The following is an 18146-nucleotide window of genomic DNA, read 5'->3' on the forward strand; positions in this document are numbered from 1 at the left end:
GGTAATTTCTGTTTTTAAAAGTGGTGATATTTCTAATTTCGTGAATTATCGTCCGATATCTGTTCTGCCGTTTTTTTCCAAAGTATTTGAAAAATATCTATATAAACGACTATACACTTTTTTCATTTCATGTAATCTTTTATCAAACAGTCAGTATGGATTCCGTTCGGGACACTCCACTTCTACAGCTCTTCTTGATTTGATACATAAAGTTACAACAGCGATTATTGATTTGAAACAGTATACTATTGGTTTGTTTCTTGATTTAAGCAAAGCTTTTGACACTCTTGATCATTCAATTTTGTTGAATAAATTAGAAAATTATGGTATTCGCCGAGTTTTGTTAAGATTGTTTAAAGATCATTTGTCTAAGCGATTTCAGTTTGTAACAATTGACAATTACAAGTCTTCGTATAAATGCATTCGTTGTGGAGTGCCACAAGGTTCCATTCTCGGTCCAAGTGTTATTTCTGATTTATATTAATGATATTGTTTGTTCAGGTAAAATTTTACAGTTTATCTTATTTACAGACGACACCAGTGTGTTCATGTCACATAACAATTTTAGTTATTTAGTGGATTAATTTAATCATGAATTGATTTGTTTGAGTAATTGGTTGATAATAATAAATTGGTGATAAATGTAAGCAAATCTCAGTTAATGGTATTTTGAAAGAGAAAATTTGATATGAATGCTGTTTTGTATTTTAATGGTCAAACAATTTCTCGTTTGTCTTGTGTAAAGTTTTTAGGAGTGTATATAGATGACAAGCTCTCATGGCATGAACACATTTGTGTCGTGTGCAATCGTATTGCCAAAGGTATTGGTATTTTTTATTATCTGAGGCATTTCCCTAGATATATTCTGATTATGTTATACCATACTTTATTTATTTCCCATATCAATTATTGCAATGTGGCCTGGTCGAATGGAAATGATTTTTGTATGAAAAAAATTGTTTGTATGACAGAAAAAAGCTATTCGAATAATTTCCAATGTATCTTTTAATGCTCACACTTCACCTTTATTTTTTCATTTGAAGCTTTTAAATGTATATGATATTAATAGATATAATCTTGCAATTTTTATGTATATGTGTTCAAAAGGTTTATTGCCCTCCAATACTTCACCTTTATTTTTTCATTTGAAGCTTTTAAATGTATATGATATTAATAGATATAATCTTGCAATTTTTATGTATATGTGTTCAAAAGGTTTATTGCCCTCCAATATTTCTTCTAAATTTTTATTGAATAGTAAAGTTTATGCTTATAACACCCGTCGTGCTAATGATTATCATTTATGTCATGTGAGAACAAATATTTCTAAGAATACAGTTTTTTATAAAGGTCCATTAATATGGACCGAAATACCATTTGATTTGAAAATGAAACCGTCTTTGAATAGTTTTTAAAGGAATTATACATTTTTACTCCTGAATTCATATTCTCATTTAGAATGATTATTCTAATTGCACTTATTACGTCTTTTGATTTGTTCTTCAGTCCTTTCCTTTTCTCTTCCTCCTTAGTTTCTTCTCTATACTCCCGATATATTTTACACAGTATTTATGTTTTCTAGGGGTCAACGATTTACAAGGCTTCTGCTGCTCTTCTCTGTTGACCCCCCATTCACATGAATTTCTTCTTCTTCTGATTAAGTCTGCCTCCTTCAATAGACTGAAGATTCTTGCAGACTGGTGCTATTTACATTATAATACAATTTATGTTACAGATATTTACAAGCACATAGAAAATTTGACGAAAATACTAGCCACTGTGATCAACCGTTAGACGGTTTCGAAATGATCCCACAGATGGCGCTGAAACAATTTCTGACGACAGGGAATTCCAGTTCCTTACAGTTCTTGGGAAGAACGAATGGCGATGCGATTCAGTTCTCGAATATGGTACCTGATAGGAGTGTGGTTGCGAGGCTCTCGTTAACTGAGTAGCCTGTTTGATGATATAGTCCTGTGCTATACGCATCGGTTCTTGTTCTTGTTGTTGTTTTTTGTATGTGTGTGTATTTCTTTTGATATTCATATATTTGTATCTATGTGTTTTCATTGTATTAATTGTTTGATGATTTTATGTTGAATGGAAATAAATTTGAACTTTGAACATGTATTGTGCTAATGTCGAGAAAAGGAGACTAGAATCTAGACTAGACCTTCAGTAGGGCCTTCACGCGTTGTCGACATGCTACCTGACAGAAATGACACGTGGTAAAAGACGAGCGAAGGTTGCGAAATCCACGTTCACAGACAGTGTACTCGACCCTGTACCCATTACACGTATCTGTACGTACAGCTTTCGACGTCTCTCTGCAAGTTGTTGTGTACACATCACTGTATGTCCTTCACAGCAACCCGAACGATGTCGTCTGATGATTTTGAACCCTGGGAGGCTGGGCCTACTTATACTCAGCTGCTTATACTGCACATCTGCCGCTGGTATCGATCCGAAATTATTTACATCAAACTATCATTGTATTCATGAGGTTCGTGAGATGGCCTGGTTAATGACATTTGATCAAGCAGCAATCAAAAACAAACGATCAGGGTAATTTGTTCTCGCCACCACTCGTGAGCATTCGTACCATTGCATTATTTGCCTGGCATTGACATTCGTTCAGATACTCGCCGTTTTATCCAGCAGGAATTGCAGATCTCGGTCATCAATATTCAACAAACATGTCTTACGGCACAGTCGGGTTTCTCGGAGCTGGAAAAATAGCTCAAACCATCGCCAAGGGTCTTCTAGCTGCAAGTAAGTCTATCTGTTATCTGTCTAGTGTCTAATTATTTTGCTAATTCATGAAGATGTGAACATTTGCTGAGGCAAGCTGTTATGACTTATCACGGATCACTCACTCAAGTGTCATGGTCATAATGTGATTGCCATATTGCTGCAACTACTAGTAGTACTAGTTAGCGTACGTAGGCCCCAACATTGCCCCTGCCCTAGTACATTATGTAGTAATTTAGTATGGAACTCAATGTCACTACTACCCCTCTCTCTCCTACTATACTGCCTCGAATCTTATGGACTAACGTTGTCATTAGATCTACATTGTAACATACAAAAAGGCCTGTATTACTGTACGTTAGGCAGTGAGACAAACTCATCATTTTTTAAATTGCTCCCAAAGGGTCAAAGAATTTAAGACTGGGATGTTTTCATTTACCTTGATTAAATTTTACCTTGGGCATAAATTTATAGACTTATTACATTTTTATAGGTTTTTATTAATTTCAGGCACTAGTCTAGATCTATTTCTAATTCTGCATACATGTATAGACGGATATAAAGATATTTTATGACTAAACATGACTAGATCTTTTTTCTTTTCTTTTTTTCGATTTTAGCAGGGGTACATATGAAACTCTGGCCTCAAATTTATTATTTATCTTTTGGGGAATATGGTGGTGATGCAACACTTTCATTGATTGTCTGTACTGCTATGTTCATCCTCGACAGATGCTGTTGCACCAGACAGGATAGCTGCTAGTGATCCAGCGAGAAAAAATCTTCAAGTTTTGCAGGTAAAGCAAAGATTATTTTGTCACAGGGCTGCCAACTTGAAGTCAGAGCTTGGAGTATTGAAATATTGTCACAGGAGAGTGCAGCGAGGCAAAATCTGCCCTCTGTATTTAGTATCACGTAGAAAATGGAAATGGAATTGACAGAACCGAACAATCAGGAACCATCAGCCTCTGTGACCTAGCTGTGAACTTGTCTACAATTTTGTATCTGCAGGATGCAGTAGCAAATTATAACTCAAGAATTTTGATTTCTAGATGAGCACTGAACATGCCCCTCCCTTTTATTATTTAAAAGGGGCACTGCACATGGTCTAGAGGAAAAGACTCTTGACTTTCAATGGAGGACCCAAGTTCAAATCCAGTCCAGTGCCTACATCCTACGACAAGATGTTTTTACCTTCTACTGTATGTCCCTCTTGACCCATTTGTGTCAATGGGCACCTGGCAATGCTACCCTTACGAAAAAGTCCTGTGGTACTCCTGTGGTAATTACCACAGGACGGTACCACAGGACAGTACCACAGGACAGTACCACAGGACAGTACCACAGGACAGTACCACAGGAATTGTCCTGTGGTATTTTGGGACATACCACAGGACAGTACCACAGGAATTCCTGTGGTATTTTGGGACGTACCACAGGGCAGTACCACAGGAAAGTACCACAGGACCGGTACCACAGAACAGTACCACAGGACAGTACCACAGGAATTCCTGTGGTATTTTGGGACGTACCACAGGGCAGTACCACAGGAATTCCTGTGGTATTTTGGGACGTACCACAGGGCAGTACCACAGAACAGTACCACAGGAACTGTCCTGTGGTATTTTGGGACAGTACCACAGGACAGTACCACAGGTCGATCATTACCACAGGGCAGTACCACACAGCATTTTCATGGTACCACAGGAGAGTACCACACAGGATAGATCGAAAAAAAAAAAACCTGGGAGACTTTTAGCCACATTTCAAGGAATATTCCTGATAGGTGAGTGATGGATTTCAGGACAAACATGGCCCTACTTAATAACCTGTCCTACTCCTAACATATAACCTCAAACGAGAGTCTAATGGCCAAGTGCCAATCTAGTCCTATAATAGATCTATATAGTCATATTCTATTCCTAGGTAGCCATCGACCCTATCAATACATATATATATGGCCGCCTATCCGTAAAGCATTAAGGCATGGTTACTAACTCGATTATACTTTACTATCAAGATATGAAATTACACTTTCATAACAATATCTATGATATTGGGAATAACATAACATAATTAGACAATCTTTCATAAAGTTCAAAGTAAGTTCCATCATTAATACTTTGACTTTTTAAGTCATATAGGTATTTTCTAAAATCTAGAGTGCTTTTTATGAATATTCATGAGCTATGTAAAAATTTGTACCACAGGAGTACCACAGGAGTACCACAGGAGTACCACAGAAGTCCTTATGAAATTTCTCATGCTTTTCATCAGCACTTTCACTAAATAGGTAATACTGTAGGAGTATAGGACAGGATAAGTAATGGCAAATCAATTGTTATAATTCACAGCATAACTCATCTATCAATTAATTGAGGAATATTAATATGTGCTTTTTTGTTTGTATTTTTGTTATAAATTTCAGTTGATTCTGCCTTGAAATTTTCCTGTGTGGTACTCCTGTGTGGTACTGCTGTTTGATATTCTCCTGATGTGATAGTCCTGTGGTATAAAATGTTAAGAAAAAAAAAAGAATATCCTGTAGCATTTTTCTGTGGTACTTACGAATTTAATTTACTGTGTGGTACTTCTGTGTGGAATAGCAACATATTATGATTTTCCTGTGGTATTTTGGATAGTTCCTGTGGTACTCTCCTGTGGTAGGCCTATACATCGAAAATTACCACAGGAATTCCTGTCGTACTGTCCTGTGGTACGTCCTTAAATTCCACAGGACAATTCGTGTGGTACTGTCCTGTGGTACGTCCCAAAATACCACAGGACAAGTCATGTGGTACTGTCCTGTGGTACTATCCTGTGGTACTTTCCTGTGGTATTGTCCTGTGGTACTGCCCTGTGGTACTGTCCTGTGGTACGTCCCAAAATACCACAGGACAAGTCGTGTGGTACTGTCCTGTGGTACTATCCTGTGGTACTTTCCTGTGGTACTGTCCTGTGGTACTGTCCTGTGGTACTGCCCTGTGGTACTGTCCTGTGGTACTGCCCTGTGGTACTGTCCTGTGGTACGTCCCAAAATAGCACAGGAGAAGTTGTGAGGTACTGTCCTGTGGTACTATCCTGTGGTACTGTCCTGTGGTACTGTCCTGTGGTACTATCCTGTGGTACTTTCCTGTGGTACTGTCCTGTAGAACTGCCCTGTGGTACTGTCCTGTGGTACGTCCTAAAATACCACAGAACAAGTAGTGTGGTACTGTCCTGTGGTACTATCCTGTGGTACTTTCCTGTTGTACTCTCCTGTGGTACGTCCCAAAATACCACAGGACAATTCATGTGGTACTGTCCTGTAGTACTGTTGTGTGGTATACGTCCCAAAATACCACAGGACAATTTGTGTGTATACTGTCTAGTGGTACTGTCCTGTGGAACTTTCCTGTGGGTACTGCCCTGTGGTACATCCCAGAGTACCACACGAGCCTGTGACACAGTACCACACAGTTCCTGTGTTAACATATATTTGTGTGGTACATTGTGTGGTACCAACCAGTACCACAGGGAGTACCACATGAGCCTGTAAAACAGTACCACACAGTTCCTGTGGTAACATTTATTTATGTGGTACATTGTGTGGTACTGACAAGTACTACAGGGAGTACCCTACAAGCCTGTGGTACAGTACCACACAGTTCCTGTGGTAACATTACAAGTGTGTGGTACATTGTGTGGTACCGACAAGTACCACAGGGAGTACCACAGGACTTTTTTGTTAGGGTAGGGTAATAATAATAATGGCAGGGCCCTCTGGTAGAGCAGGTGTAACACTAAAGAGTCTATCCTGGATTTAAAGGAGACATTATTTCATTAATTTTCATTATTGGTATCAGTGTTGTTATTATTATTATCATTATTATTATTGTTGTTCCTATCATTATTATTGTTATTATTATGATAATTATTCTCATTATTATTATTATTAGGGCAAGTCCAAGATAACGCGCACGTTACGTATGGGACATTCAGAGACTTTTATGACCTGAAAAATAGATATTGAACTTCATCATGGTGATTGATATCTAGAAGAAGTATAATCATGTAAAAAAGTGAGAAAAATGACCTTGACAATTACATTCTAGAAGAGAAAATATGTGCTGTTACGTATGGGACCAGAAAAATTTTGTTTTTTTTAAACATTTTTTTCAACCTCCAAACTCTCTGAAAGTATATCATTCTACAACTTGTAACTCACTGTGATGAAAGTCACAACACTCAAGATTATCACAGGTAAGTTTCATGTCATTAGGCAAAAAGCTGTAATTACAGGTTCTAATTAAAGACAGACATGACGTGTTACGTATGGGACAGTTCTGTATGGGACAGTTTGTCCCCCATTCATTTAGTGTGTGAAGAACCATGTTTATGGGTATTTTGCATAATTATTGAAGTAAAATCAGTTGAAACTACTCAAATACTGATCCAGATTGTCAAGGAAACAATATTCCCCAAATATTCACCATCATAATCATATTCAATCATATTTTTATATTTCTATGACCAACCTGGGTATGCATGCCCTTTGTCCCCCATTCGTTTAGTGTGTGGAGAACCATGTTTATGGGTATTTTGCAAAATAATTTTGCAAAATACCCATTTAAACAAATTTTTGCATAATTATTGAGGTGGAATCAGTTGAAATTACTCAAATACTGATCCAGATTGACAAGGTAGCAATATTCCCCAGATATTTACCATCATAATCACATTCAATCATATTCTATATTTTTTATGACCAACCTGAGTATGTACATTTGTATGCCCTATTTTTATCAGGGTAGTTACTACTGAAAAATTGAATAGTTTAAAGTGTTTACTTGCATTGATGAAGAGCAGTTTGCCATTTAGTTTCAATAAAAAACAACTTGACACAAGAAATATTAAGTTTAATAAATAAGCAATACCTGCTGCGTGGAACCCTAGTGATCGAGTAGATATATGATGTCTGTCTAGCAGTCAGGTCATTGATTCGAGTCACAACTCAGTATGTATACCCATGGATTTTGTTGTGGCTACTACTGAAAACTGAATAAGGACAATTTGTGTATCACTTGCAATAAAAAAAAAAAATCATTTTACTTTTTATTTTTTTTTCTATATATATCACAACCATTTCAAATTGGATCTCCATCACATAAACTTTGAATTCCTCTAGTCTTAGGATTTCATGCTCTTAAGTAATTCATATAATTGGTTTCCAATCATCTCTTTAAATGTTGAAAACTGAATCCCCATTTCTACAAAAAACTATACCATCCCTTTAATCTGATTTTTCATTGTGTATTTTGCCATTTTCCCCTCCCCCTTTCTGAAAATTGTTCAGTCAAGTTCATGTATTGTTTCAAGTGTCTATAACTCAAAAAGTACAATAGCTACAATGTTGGGATGCTTTCTTCAGGATGATTGACCATTTGTGTACTGAGAGACCTTCCCAGCTAGCTACATGTACATGCATTCACATGCAATATGTATGAGGATGTCCCATATGTAACACATTTGTCCCATACATAACATTATTTCAATGCCTAATAAAAAATATTTCTTTTACTTTTTTTTTCTTTTTTCTCTGGTATTTAATTTCTCTAAACAATAAATTAGAACTTTCCAAAAGGGCATTAAAATAACCGTAGCAATTTCAGAAAAAACCTAAAAAAATGACCTCATTTTGTTACGTATGGGACATCTCATGATAGAACACGAGCTAATTTGCATAATCATTTGCATAATCCCAAAATTTTCATACCAAGTTACACTATGTGATGAACTTCTTATGTCCACATATTAATCAAATATTATTTGCTTTCCTTTGAATTAATATGAATTTTTATAAATGTCCCATACGTAACGCCGTGTTTCACATATATATGCAAATGAGGCCCTTGAAATTTGCATAAATTTACATAATATCATTTTTTCCTCCACGGAAATCAAAACTTCAACTCATAAGCTTCAAAATGATACCAAACATGTCAATATTGAGCAAAGATGAAATTTTGCCTTCTGAGGGGACCTTATCTTGGACTTGCCCATTATTATTATTTTGTTTTTAATACAAAAGAGGGTCTGGCTTTTTTGCTGAATCCAAATTCCATGCCACTTTCTCTTTGTGTAATTGCTTTCATTTCTTTTTATGTTTTCATTACAAACTAAACCAGGACTTGGGTGTGAAAGCAGCAGATGGCAATGCAGAACTGGTGAAAAATGCAGACACAATCTTTCTGGCGGTCAAGCCGACCGTTGCTGGCAGGGTTTTGGAGGAGGTTGCCCCTCACATCACCAGGGATCACCTAGTCGTCTCCCTGGCTGCCGGTATCACCATCGATATTCTTGAAGATGTATGTGTGTGCACCTGTTTCTGGTTTGAATATTTCATTGTGATTGTGATTTTGTTCATGTGGTGGTGCTTGTTTTTTTCCTGTGTGTTCCTTTTCTTTATCAAAAAAAAAAAAAAAAAAGGGGGGGGTAGGAGTCATGTACACCTGTGCAAAAGATTGTATGAAATATCATGATTATCAGAGACACTTCCCAGAATTTTTCCATCCTGTTTTGATTGGTATGATTTTATTGTTATTTTATCACTGATCATATTGATTGGGATTGAATGTATATTTATATTTATTTTTTCAAAGCCAGGTTCATAGTGCAAATATTTGGGAGTATGTTATCTTTCTATTAAATGTGTTTAAATACATTTCGTATCATTTGCTAAATTGCATTATTGGTATATCTTAATGTACATAAGACAAGAATTAAGAGAAAAATCATATATCACAGTTGTGTGAAAATACATATAGCATTAGCTGAACTAGGACCTGAATCAAAACTGCTATTGTTGACACGTTTTCTTGATACAGTTGTACTTGTGTATTTCATGTATGTTACACTATAATTCACGCTTTACAGAACTATGATACACGATAATGCTCTTGAATGCCCCCAGTATAGTAATAGTATAAAATTCTTTGTATATCAGAATTATTATTGACAATAGTTATGATTCATCAGTCATTTAAGTGAATTTTGGGTGACCTTTAAAAAATTAACAGGGCAAGGGAATCAGGGTATACAGGAATTTACTCTTTCAAAGGTCAAGTTTTGTACCCATGACAACACTGCTGAAGACTGAAAGATTGATCAGTGGGGAGAGATTGAGAGAGGCAGTTATCAAATACTGTTGTAATGTTTTGTTCTCGGCAGTAGTACATTGTTTGGATGGTGTGTAATTCAATCCGCACTCATGGATATGATAGATGAACCTATAAGCTGGCATCTCTCTGCTAATTGCTGTAGTTCAGAAGGGCAAGGTTGGTAACAAATGTACAGGAAAAGGAAAATAATTTGTGAGTTTCTTTTTTCATTGAAATTGAAAGGAACATATTAAGGTCACCCATGAAAGCTATAAACAATATACCAAGAAAATGACATTTTATTTCACAGATCTGGGCTGCCTGCCTAAAGGGGCGTATGTGATTATTTGAGCACGCTACATTAATTGAAGAACCATGTAGTTTAACCCATTGAGGACGAACTAATTTTGCTACAACACGCGTTTCCCATAGACACCTGCCCGAGTATCTTTGGGACTCGTCCTCAACGGGTCAAAATTGAATACATGCAAAGTCTGGTCTGCTCATGAATGTGATTTGCTAGTGTTTCCTAAAAACAAGATAACTATCATAGTGCTGAGTATTTTCGTAAAAGTGGTTAATCTCCCAATAAGCTTTTAATGAAAATCGATGTGTTTTTATTTCTATTCGCAGAGTCTCCCCACGAAAAGTAGGGTCATCCGGGCCATGCCGAACACTCCGCTTATCATCCAGCAGGGCGCCACCATCTTTGCCTGCGGGAAGAACACCAAGGAGGGTGACGGCAAGATACTTCAATCTCTCCTCTCACAGCTGGGCCTGTGCATTGAGGGGGATGAAACGGTGATTGACGCTGCCATGGCACTCAGTGGGTGCGGTCCAGCCTATGTGAGTACTACGTGGAACGTAGAATCGTAGCTCACTGATGCGACTGTAACTGGCATGGTTAACAAAATAAGGCGGGCATTCCTGGAAGGACAGGAATGATTGTTCATTCTGTAGATCATAGTGCATAATTGAAGCATATATTAGTACCGCCTCAAAGAAGATACGACATTGCAGTCCAACCTCTCTTTATCCTACACTACCTACATAGCTACCACTGGGTCGACAAATACACTATAATGTATGTACATAAGCATTGATTCTCCCATATATCTGGCCAAATACAATGTAGCTTATCAGGATGGGCACCGGTCTCAACATGGCTGGATATTAAACAGAGGTCGTACTGTATGTATGAAATCTTACATTTTTGTTCCATCAATATAGTACCTTGACAAAGTCAAAGACATGAAACCTGCAAACAAACAATCAAATGTGATGGGCCCATGATGAGTAATGACTTTTAATATTTGTGTCAAAGTCAAAAGTTTGATATCTTTCTTACTTCCTGTTGAAATTTCCATGTTTAAGGTTGTTTTGTAATGCTGTCTGTATGAGGTTGGTTCAATTAGCAATGTGAATCAATCCACAGCGTTTAAGCCCTATTCAACTGCATGCATCAATGCCTTTAGACTTGAAAGCTAAAAATAAAAAATATTTCATGATAATAGAGGTGGGCTATAGAGGGTGACATTTTCAGAACATGCTCATCACACCTTAGTTTGATGACTTTTTGCCTACTGACACCATTTTTGAAAAAAAGAAAGAAAAGAATGCAAAATCCGGGGTGCCCCGGCCGAAATCGTAAAAAATCCAAGATGGCCGCCGTTTCGGCTTTAAAAAGACATTTTTGGCCATAACTCGGCTATTTTTTGGTCTATTGTGATGATTTTGGTGTCTAACCCCATGTTTTAGGGGTCAAAGAAATGGATTATCATGATAATTTTAGTGTAGAACCTAAGCTACTACATGAAACTAACCTTTTACCCATATTTAGGGTTAAATTTCCTTCTCCTTTACCCCTACCCCAACCGCCATTTTTTTTCACTTTTTTCCGTACTTTTTCAAGTCATGTTAACTACCATACTCTTATTAACAAGTTCTAGCAATCTGATTTTTTTTTTACTACCGACAATACAGCAAGAAATACAAATAACTTAACGGTATACATGTATGTGTCATGCCAATACTGGTCATGTGGCTGGTGCATTCAGAGTGCATGATAACTGTGGAACCAGTATTGTACTGTATCTGCTTTATAGTGTGCATTAACATTTTGGTCCTAAGACCTTTAACAATATAAATAAATAGATATAATAATAAATACTCCTTCTCCTTTACCCCTACAGTTGTACCCCAACCGCCATTTTTTGCACTTTTTTCCGTATTTTTTTCAAGTCGTGTTAACTACTTCCATACTCTTAATAACCAGTTCTAGCTATCAATATGGTGTTTTCTTGCAACAATACAGCAAGAAATACAAATAACTTACATTATACATGGTTTACATATGGGTAATTCCATGAAGTTGGGGCACAAAGTGTTACATTTTAGCATAACTCAATACTAATTATGCTATACATTTATTGTTTATAGGCTTTACATTTGTATTGAGACCATACATTTTCCTGGAAATTTTATGCCATTCAGACTCAATTTTGATGAAGTTATCTTAAAAAAATGTAGCGGTGTCCTGTAGCATCGTGACGTGTCCATGTAGCATCGTGATAGTTCAACTCTGGTCCTTAAAGACAAATTAATGCAATTAGCTTGACCAAAATTTGATATAATATGCATAATTACTAGATTAGTCAGATAGCTAAATATCTTAACTTTCATATCCACAGTTTTACTTTTACAAGAAAATTACACAATTTGTCACTATGCTACGCGGTGTCCACCAAATGTAACAAAAAAGGACACCGCGTAGCATCGTGATACATTTTGTAATTTTCTTTTAAAATTAAAACTGTGTACAGGAAATTTGAGATATTTTGCTATCTGACTAATCTAGTGAATATGCATATTGCATCAAATTTTGGTCAAGCTAATTGCCATAATTTGTCTCTTAGGAAGAAATTTTAAAATATCACGATGCTACATGGACACGTCCCGATGCTACAGGACACCGTTACATATTGTTTAATAACTTCATCATAATTGAGTCTGAATGGCACAAAATTTCCAGGAAAATGTGTGGCCTCAATGCAAATGTAAAGCCTACAAACAATAAATGTATAGCATCATTAATATTGAGTTATGCTGAAATGTATTTTTCAAATATCACGATGCTACATGGACACTGCCCCAACTTCATGGAATTACCCATATACGTGTCATGCACTACATGTCTGAATACAGATGTACCAAATGTTTATCAGCACTACAAAGCAGATACAGTATAAGCACTGGCTTCTGTTACAATGTACCATTCATCCTGAATGCACAAGCCACACTATATACATGTACCGATATGTGCATGACACATATATGTAAACCATGTATAATGTAAGTTATTTGTTATTATCTATTATTATATTTATTTATTTATATTGTTAAAGGTCTTAGGACCAAAATGTTAATGGACACTATAAAGCAGATACAGTATTTAATACTGGTTCCACAGTTACCATGCATTCTGAATGCACCAGCCACATACAGCTGTACCAGTATTGGCATGACACATACTGTACATTTATATACCGTAAGTTATTTGTATATTTCTTGCTGTATTGTCGGTAGAAAAAAAAAATGGATTGCTAGAACTTGTTATCAAAAGTACATGTATGGTAGTTAACATGACTTGAAAAAAAATGCGGGAAAAAAGACAAAATATGGCGGTTGGGGTAGGGGTAAAGGAGAAGGAAATTTAACCCTAAATATGGGGAAAAGGTTAGTTTCATGTAAAAGCTTAGGTTTTCCACTAAAATTATCAAGATAATCCATTTCCTTGACCCCTAAAACATGGGGTTAGACACCAAAACCATCACAATAGACCAAAAAATAGCTGAGTTATAGCCAAAATTGTCTATTTGAAGCCAAAACGGCGGCCATCTTGGATTTTTTACGATTTCGGCCGGGGCACCCCGGATTTTGCATTTTTTTCGTTCTTTTTTTCAAAAATGGTGTCAGTAGGCAAAAAGTCATCAAACTAAGGTGTGATGAGCATGTTCTGAAAATATGACCTAAAATTGACCCTCTACAGCCCACCTCTAATGATAATGATAACAATTGGTGGTATGCTTTCTTCATGCTTCAGTGGTAATTCTTAGAAATCAACTAGGACTAACAGTGTTTAAAATCATAGGGAAGCTGACAGCCAAGAAAATGTAACAAAAGAGGCAGAGCCAAAGAATGCAATCCCAATAGACATCCTACGTAAGTGTGACATCACAATAGCCATTCATGCTCAATGCCGTGGATGCTGGTTCTTAAAGGTCTTATTTACCTTTGGGAACAGTGATTTTAAAAAATATCAAGATATGACATTTAATGCATGTGTGTAGGTCTGTTGTACCACAAAACATGCCACCATATAAAATTTTTGCAATAAAGCCTAAAATACAAGGAGGTATCTGTATTTTTCTCAATAAACCGTAACTGCAGACGGTTTAGTCTGGATACATTAAATATCTATTGTTCACATTTTGTATGCTTGACAATACTTAACATCGATTTTACAGATTCATATTTTTACAGTGGTTGTTTCTATCCCTAACTTATATTTTAGAACTATTTTAAAGCACTAATGCTGGGTTTTTGTTTCATGTGCAAATGGTAAATTATGCCTTTAACAACCTCACGCACAACGTAGCCGGGATAATTGTGAACAGAATGATTGCTATTAATTAACCATGCTCAAACATGAGATTGGGACATCATCACTCCAGTACTCTACTGACCGATTCTGTGACGCGGTTTATGTATTATCGGCATGTGCAGCGCCATTACTGCGGTGTCCCGGCCGACCCCCCCTCCCTCTCCCCCACCCCTCTCGCGCGCATGGAATGAAAAACTGATGCATGGTTCTTTTAGCCAATAGGCGTCTCGTACTGAGTGCGTGAACGCTTGCTTAGTGCGCGTACTCCTGCTACTAAGTGCGCCATAAACATGTTGCGTGGGGGGTGGGGGAGAAGAGGGGGGGGGGGGGTAGGCTGGGACACCGCAATTTGAGCTAATGGCTGCGCCCAGTACCACAAATTGTCTGCTGCCCTCAACGAACCAGAATCGGTCAATAGGGAAGAATAATGAGACATCACCTTTTCACCTTTCACCTTTCACCCCCAGGAAGCAAGTCCGAAGTGTTACAGTGATAAAAGGTTGAACTCAGCATTACGGTCCCCTTCCCTTTTACCCTGAGCCTCTATTTGTTTTTCTTGGCAAGGGAGTTTGAAGTTCTTGATGATGTCGGAGAACAGTGATATTTATTGCATTTATTTATGTGAATTTGACTTTTCAAAACTTTGTTCCAGTTCTGTTTATGTGATCCCCCATAACTCTTTGTGCCATTGTGTATTAAAGGCCCTGTGTGCCACATTTGTATTCTGAGACGACACCAACATAGTCATGCTTTTGTAAAACATTCTGCTTTACAAAATATTCAAGTTTTATAGATTTCTGTTAAGCTGGACGTGTAGTGAGCAAAGTTGTAAAGAAAATGCCAAGCTTTGCTTTGATGTAAATTGTTAAAGACAATTATTCTAGGATTGTTTTCCTTTCAAATGACCACTAGCTTTGCATTATTGAAAAGCATGACTTTTGCACACAAAACAGTGACAGAAACTTAGAATTTACATTGGTACATGCAAATCCAGTCGGCAACACTGCTTGCTAGTCAATCACCACATAAAATGGAAGCTGTGTGTGAGAGGAACGAAATCGTGTGAAACGTTTTCATTGTACTGCATGGCATTTGGCGGTTTATGAATCGGGTCGGGCGGGTTTGTGCATTTGAATAAAATATGCAAAGTTGGCACGCCGTCGTCTGAGTCGGGTGTGCGAACGTGGCACATAAAGAGTTTTAAAAGCGAGTAATGTCAGTATTTCGTGTTAGGTACACTTGGGATTGAAGTTAGGGATTGGGATTGAAGTTGATTGAAGTAAAGGGCACCAGGCAAGCAGTGTAGGCATAGAGGTGAAGACGGGGCAGTGGTGGTATAAAAGTTGCACTTTCCTCCGTGTGTTTTCTCACAGGCTTACGTGGCGATAGATGCTCTTGCTGATGGAGGAGTTAAGATGGGTCTCCCAAGAGATGTGGCAATCAAGCTGAGTGCACAAGCATTACTGGTGAGTCTATAACCCTATTATTTTTAGCCTGTTGACTGAACTGTTCATTCCTTCACATGCTCCTTTTGGTGATCACTGCAAATGAAGTAATCTCTGCGTGAGTCAATGTTGCCTCCATACCAATAAAAAAGTTTCACCATGCAATCATGTATGAAAAAGAAGAGCTTGGTTGAGTTGATGTTTCATGTCAAATATTTGAGAAGTTCAAGGTACCATTTACCATTGGGAGCAGTGATTAAAAAAATGTTTGAGATATCACATTTGATGCATATACAGTGTACGTATGTAGGTCAGTTGTATCACAAAACATCCTACTGTATATTTTTTTCAATGAAGCCTAAAATATAAGGAGATATCACTATTTTCCTACTAAACCATAACTCTTTTAACTGTACTTAGTCTAGAAACATTTTTATCATAACTATTTTTCACATTTTGTAACACAAACACCTAACATTGATTAAACACTTAACATTGATTATACTGATTCAAATCTTTACAGTGTTGTTTTTGCCGCTGGGGCCCTGACTCACATTTTAAAACTATTTTGAAGCATTAATGCTGGGTTTTTGTTTCATCTGCAAAGGGTAAATAATGCCTTTAAAGGATAATCAAGTCCCTTTAACTTGAAATACACAAGTTGTTGCACAAACTGAAATGGTCAGGTCTTACCTTATGTTTCACTTAGCATCCCTTTGTCACACTACATTGAGTGCCACATACAACTCCAATGGTCTCCTTGTTTGACCCAAGTGACCATTCAGTTTTGCTTGTAAGCCAAAGGAGTATATGTGAGTGTGTATGTCTGTGTGCCATGTTTGAAGATTAAAACGTTCCCTAATAATTCAAGTGTAGATGATATCTCTTGTGTCTGAATGTGTGAATCTCTGAAATTATTTTTTTTTTTCCCAATTGGTGAGATAATTACAGTTCACTCCCATAATGAACACAGTTATAGCGAAATTTTGTTTTTAAACTTAAGTAAACTGAAGTAAAACCTCAGTTCCCAAAATTATCTTACTGTATATCTTTATGTACGGTACTGTTTGGCTATCAAAATGTTGATATAACAAAAGAAAACTGTTGGTCCTGAAGAATTTGTTATAACAGTAATCACCTACTCTAAAACTGTTTCCGTGCATTTTCTTTTTGTGAATTTTGTGAGAGCCAAGATTCACGAAATTGAAATGCACACAAAAGTTCTTGTCTACACTATATGCATTGAATGCCAGTGGCAATTCGCAAAAGTTTTATGCTACAATAAAGGCCATTGGCTCCGATTCGCGAAATTTTCGTACAGCGAATATATTGTGTTTTACAGTATATGCTGTGGGCTGCAATCCATTAATCTAAAGGAGCTGAATGAGTTACGATAAAGAAATGGTTGATGATTTTCTCCAATGGAAATGCAGGGATCAGCCACAATGGTACTGGGAGGCAACAAGCACCCATCGCAGCTCAAGGATGAGGTCTGCTCACCGGGAGGAACAGCGATAGATGCCATCCATGAACTGGAGAAGGGCGGCTTTCGGCACTGCCTGATCGAGGCCGTCGAGGCGGCTTGCCTGAAAGCTAGAAAGCTGAATGCCTTGCTGCAGTTTCAGAAGAAGAATTAGTTCTGTGCTGGGCTTGATGCAGTGTCAGGTACGCAATTCCAACTCATGTAGGAAGAAGTAAAATGAATGAGAAACACTCCTCTAAAACTATTAAAGAACATGATTAAAATACAAACAGTTATAGTGGGGCAGATATGTGAAAAATTTGCTCACATCCGGCGGAAATTGTGAAATTTTGCATAGAGGGGTATTTTGGGGCGCTGATTTCAAAAATTGCCGGATCCAAGAGATCTGACTACTGGGTCGGCCGCCATTTTGAATTCCAATATGGCCGCCATGACGAAACGACGAAATCCCTATATCTTTGGTTCCACGTGACCTGTACACTGATAATTTGCTACAGAAGGGTATTTCTACATTCTCAATTCAATAATGGATTGATATTAGAAGTCTATCAAACCTCATGGCCGCCATTTTGAAATCCAAGATGGCCGCCAAGACGAAACGTTGAAAAAGCCCTATTTTGAGTTCTAAATGACAAATGGAGCTCAAATTTGGTGCTCCAAGGTAT

At 37.3% G+C, this 18146-nt stretch overlaps 1 protein-coding gene across 1 annotated transcript; it reads left to right on the plus strand.

Moving 5' to 3' along the window:
- The first annotated feature begins 2629 nt into the window (after positions 1 to 2629).
- On the plus strand, positions 2630 to 17635 carry LOC139739452 (pyrroline-5-carboxylate reductase 1, mitochondrial-like). Its single transcript, XM_071650062.1, has 6 exons — positions 2630 to 2772; positions 3484 to 3548; positions 8919 to 9098; positions 10524 to 10736; positions 15927 to 16019; positions 17432 to 17635. Exons 1-6 carry the CDS (start codon positions 2697 to 2699, stop codon positions 17633 to 17635), a joined length of 831 nt encoding a protein of 276 aa, XP_071506163.1. The 5' UTR covers positions 2630 to 2696.
- The last annotated feature ends 511 nt before the right edge of the window (positions 17636 to 18146 follow it).

Source organism: Diadema antillarum, unplaced genomic scaffold (assembly GCF_040938485.1).
Source record: "Diadema antillarum isolate AM-2024a unplaced genomic scaffold, OU_Dant_1.0 seq00000799_RagTag, whole genome shotgun sequence".
In the NCBI taxonomy this organism is placed as follows: Eukaryota; Metazoa; Echinodermata; class Echinoidea; order Diadematoida; family Diadematidae; genus Diadema; species Diadema antillarum.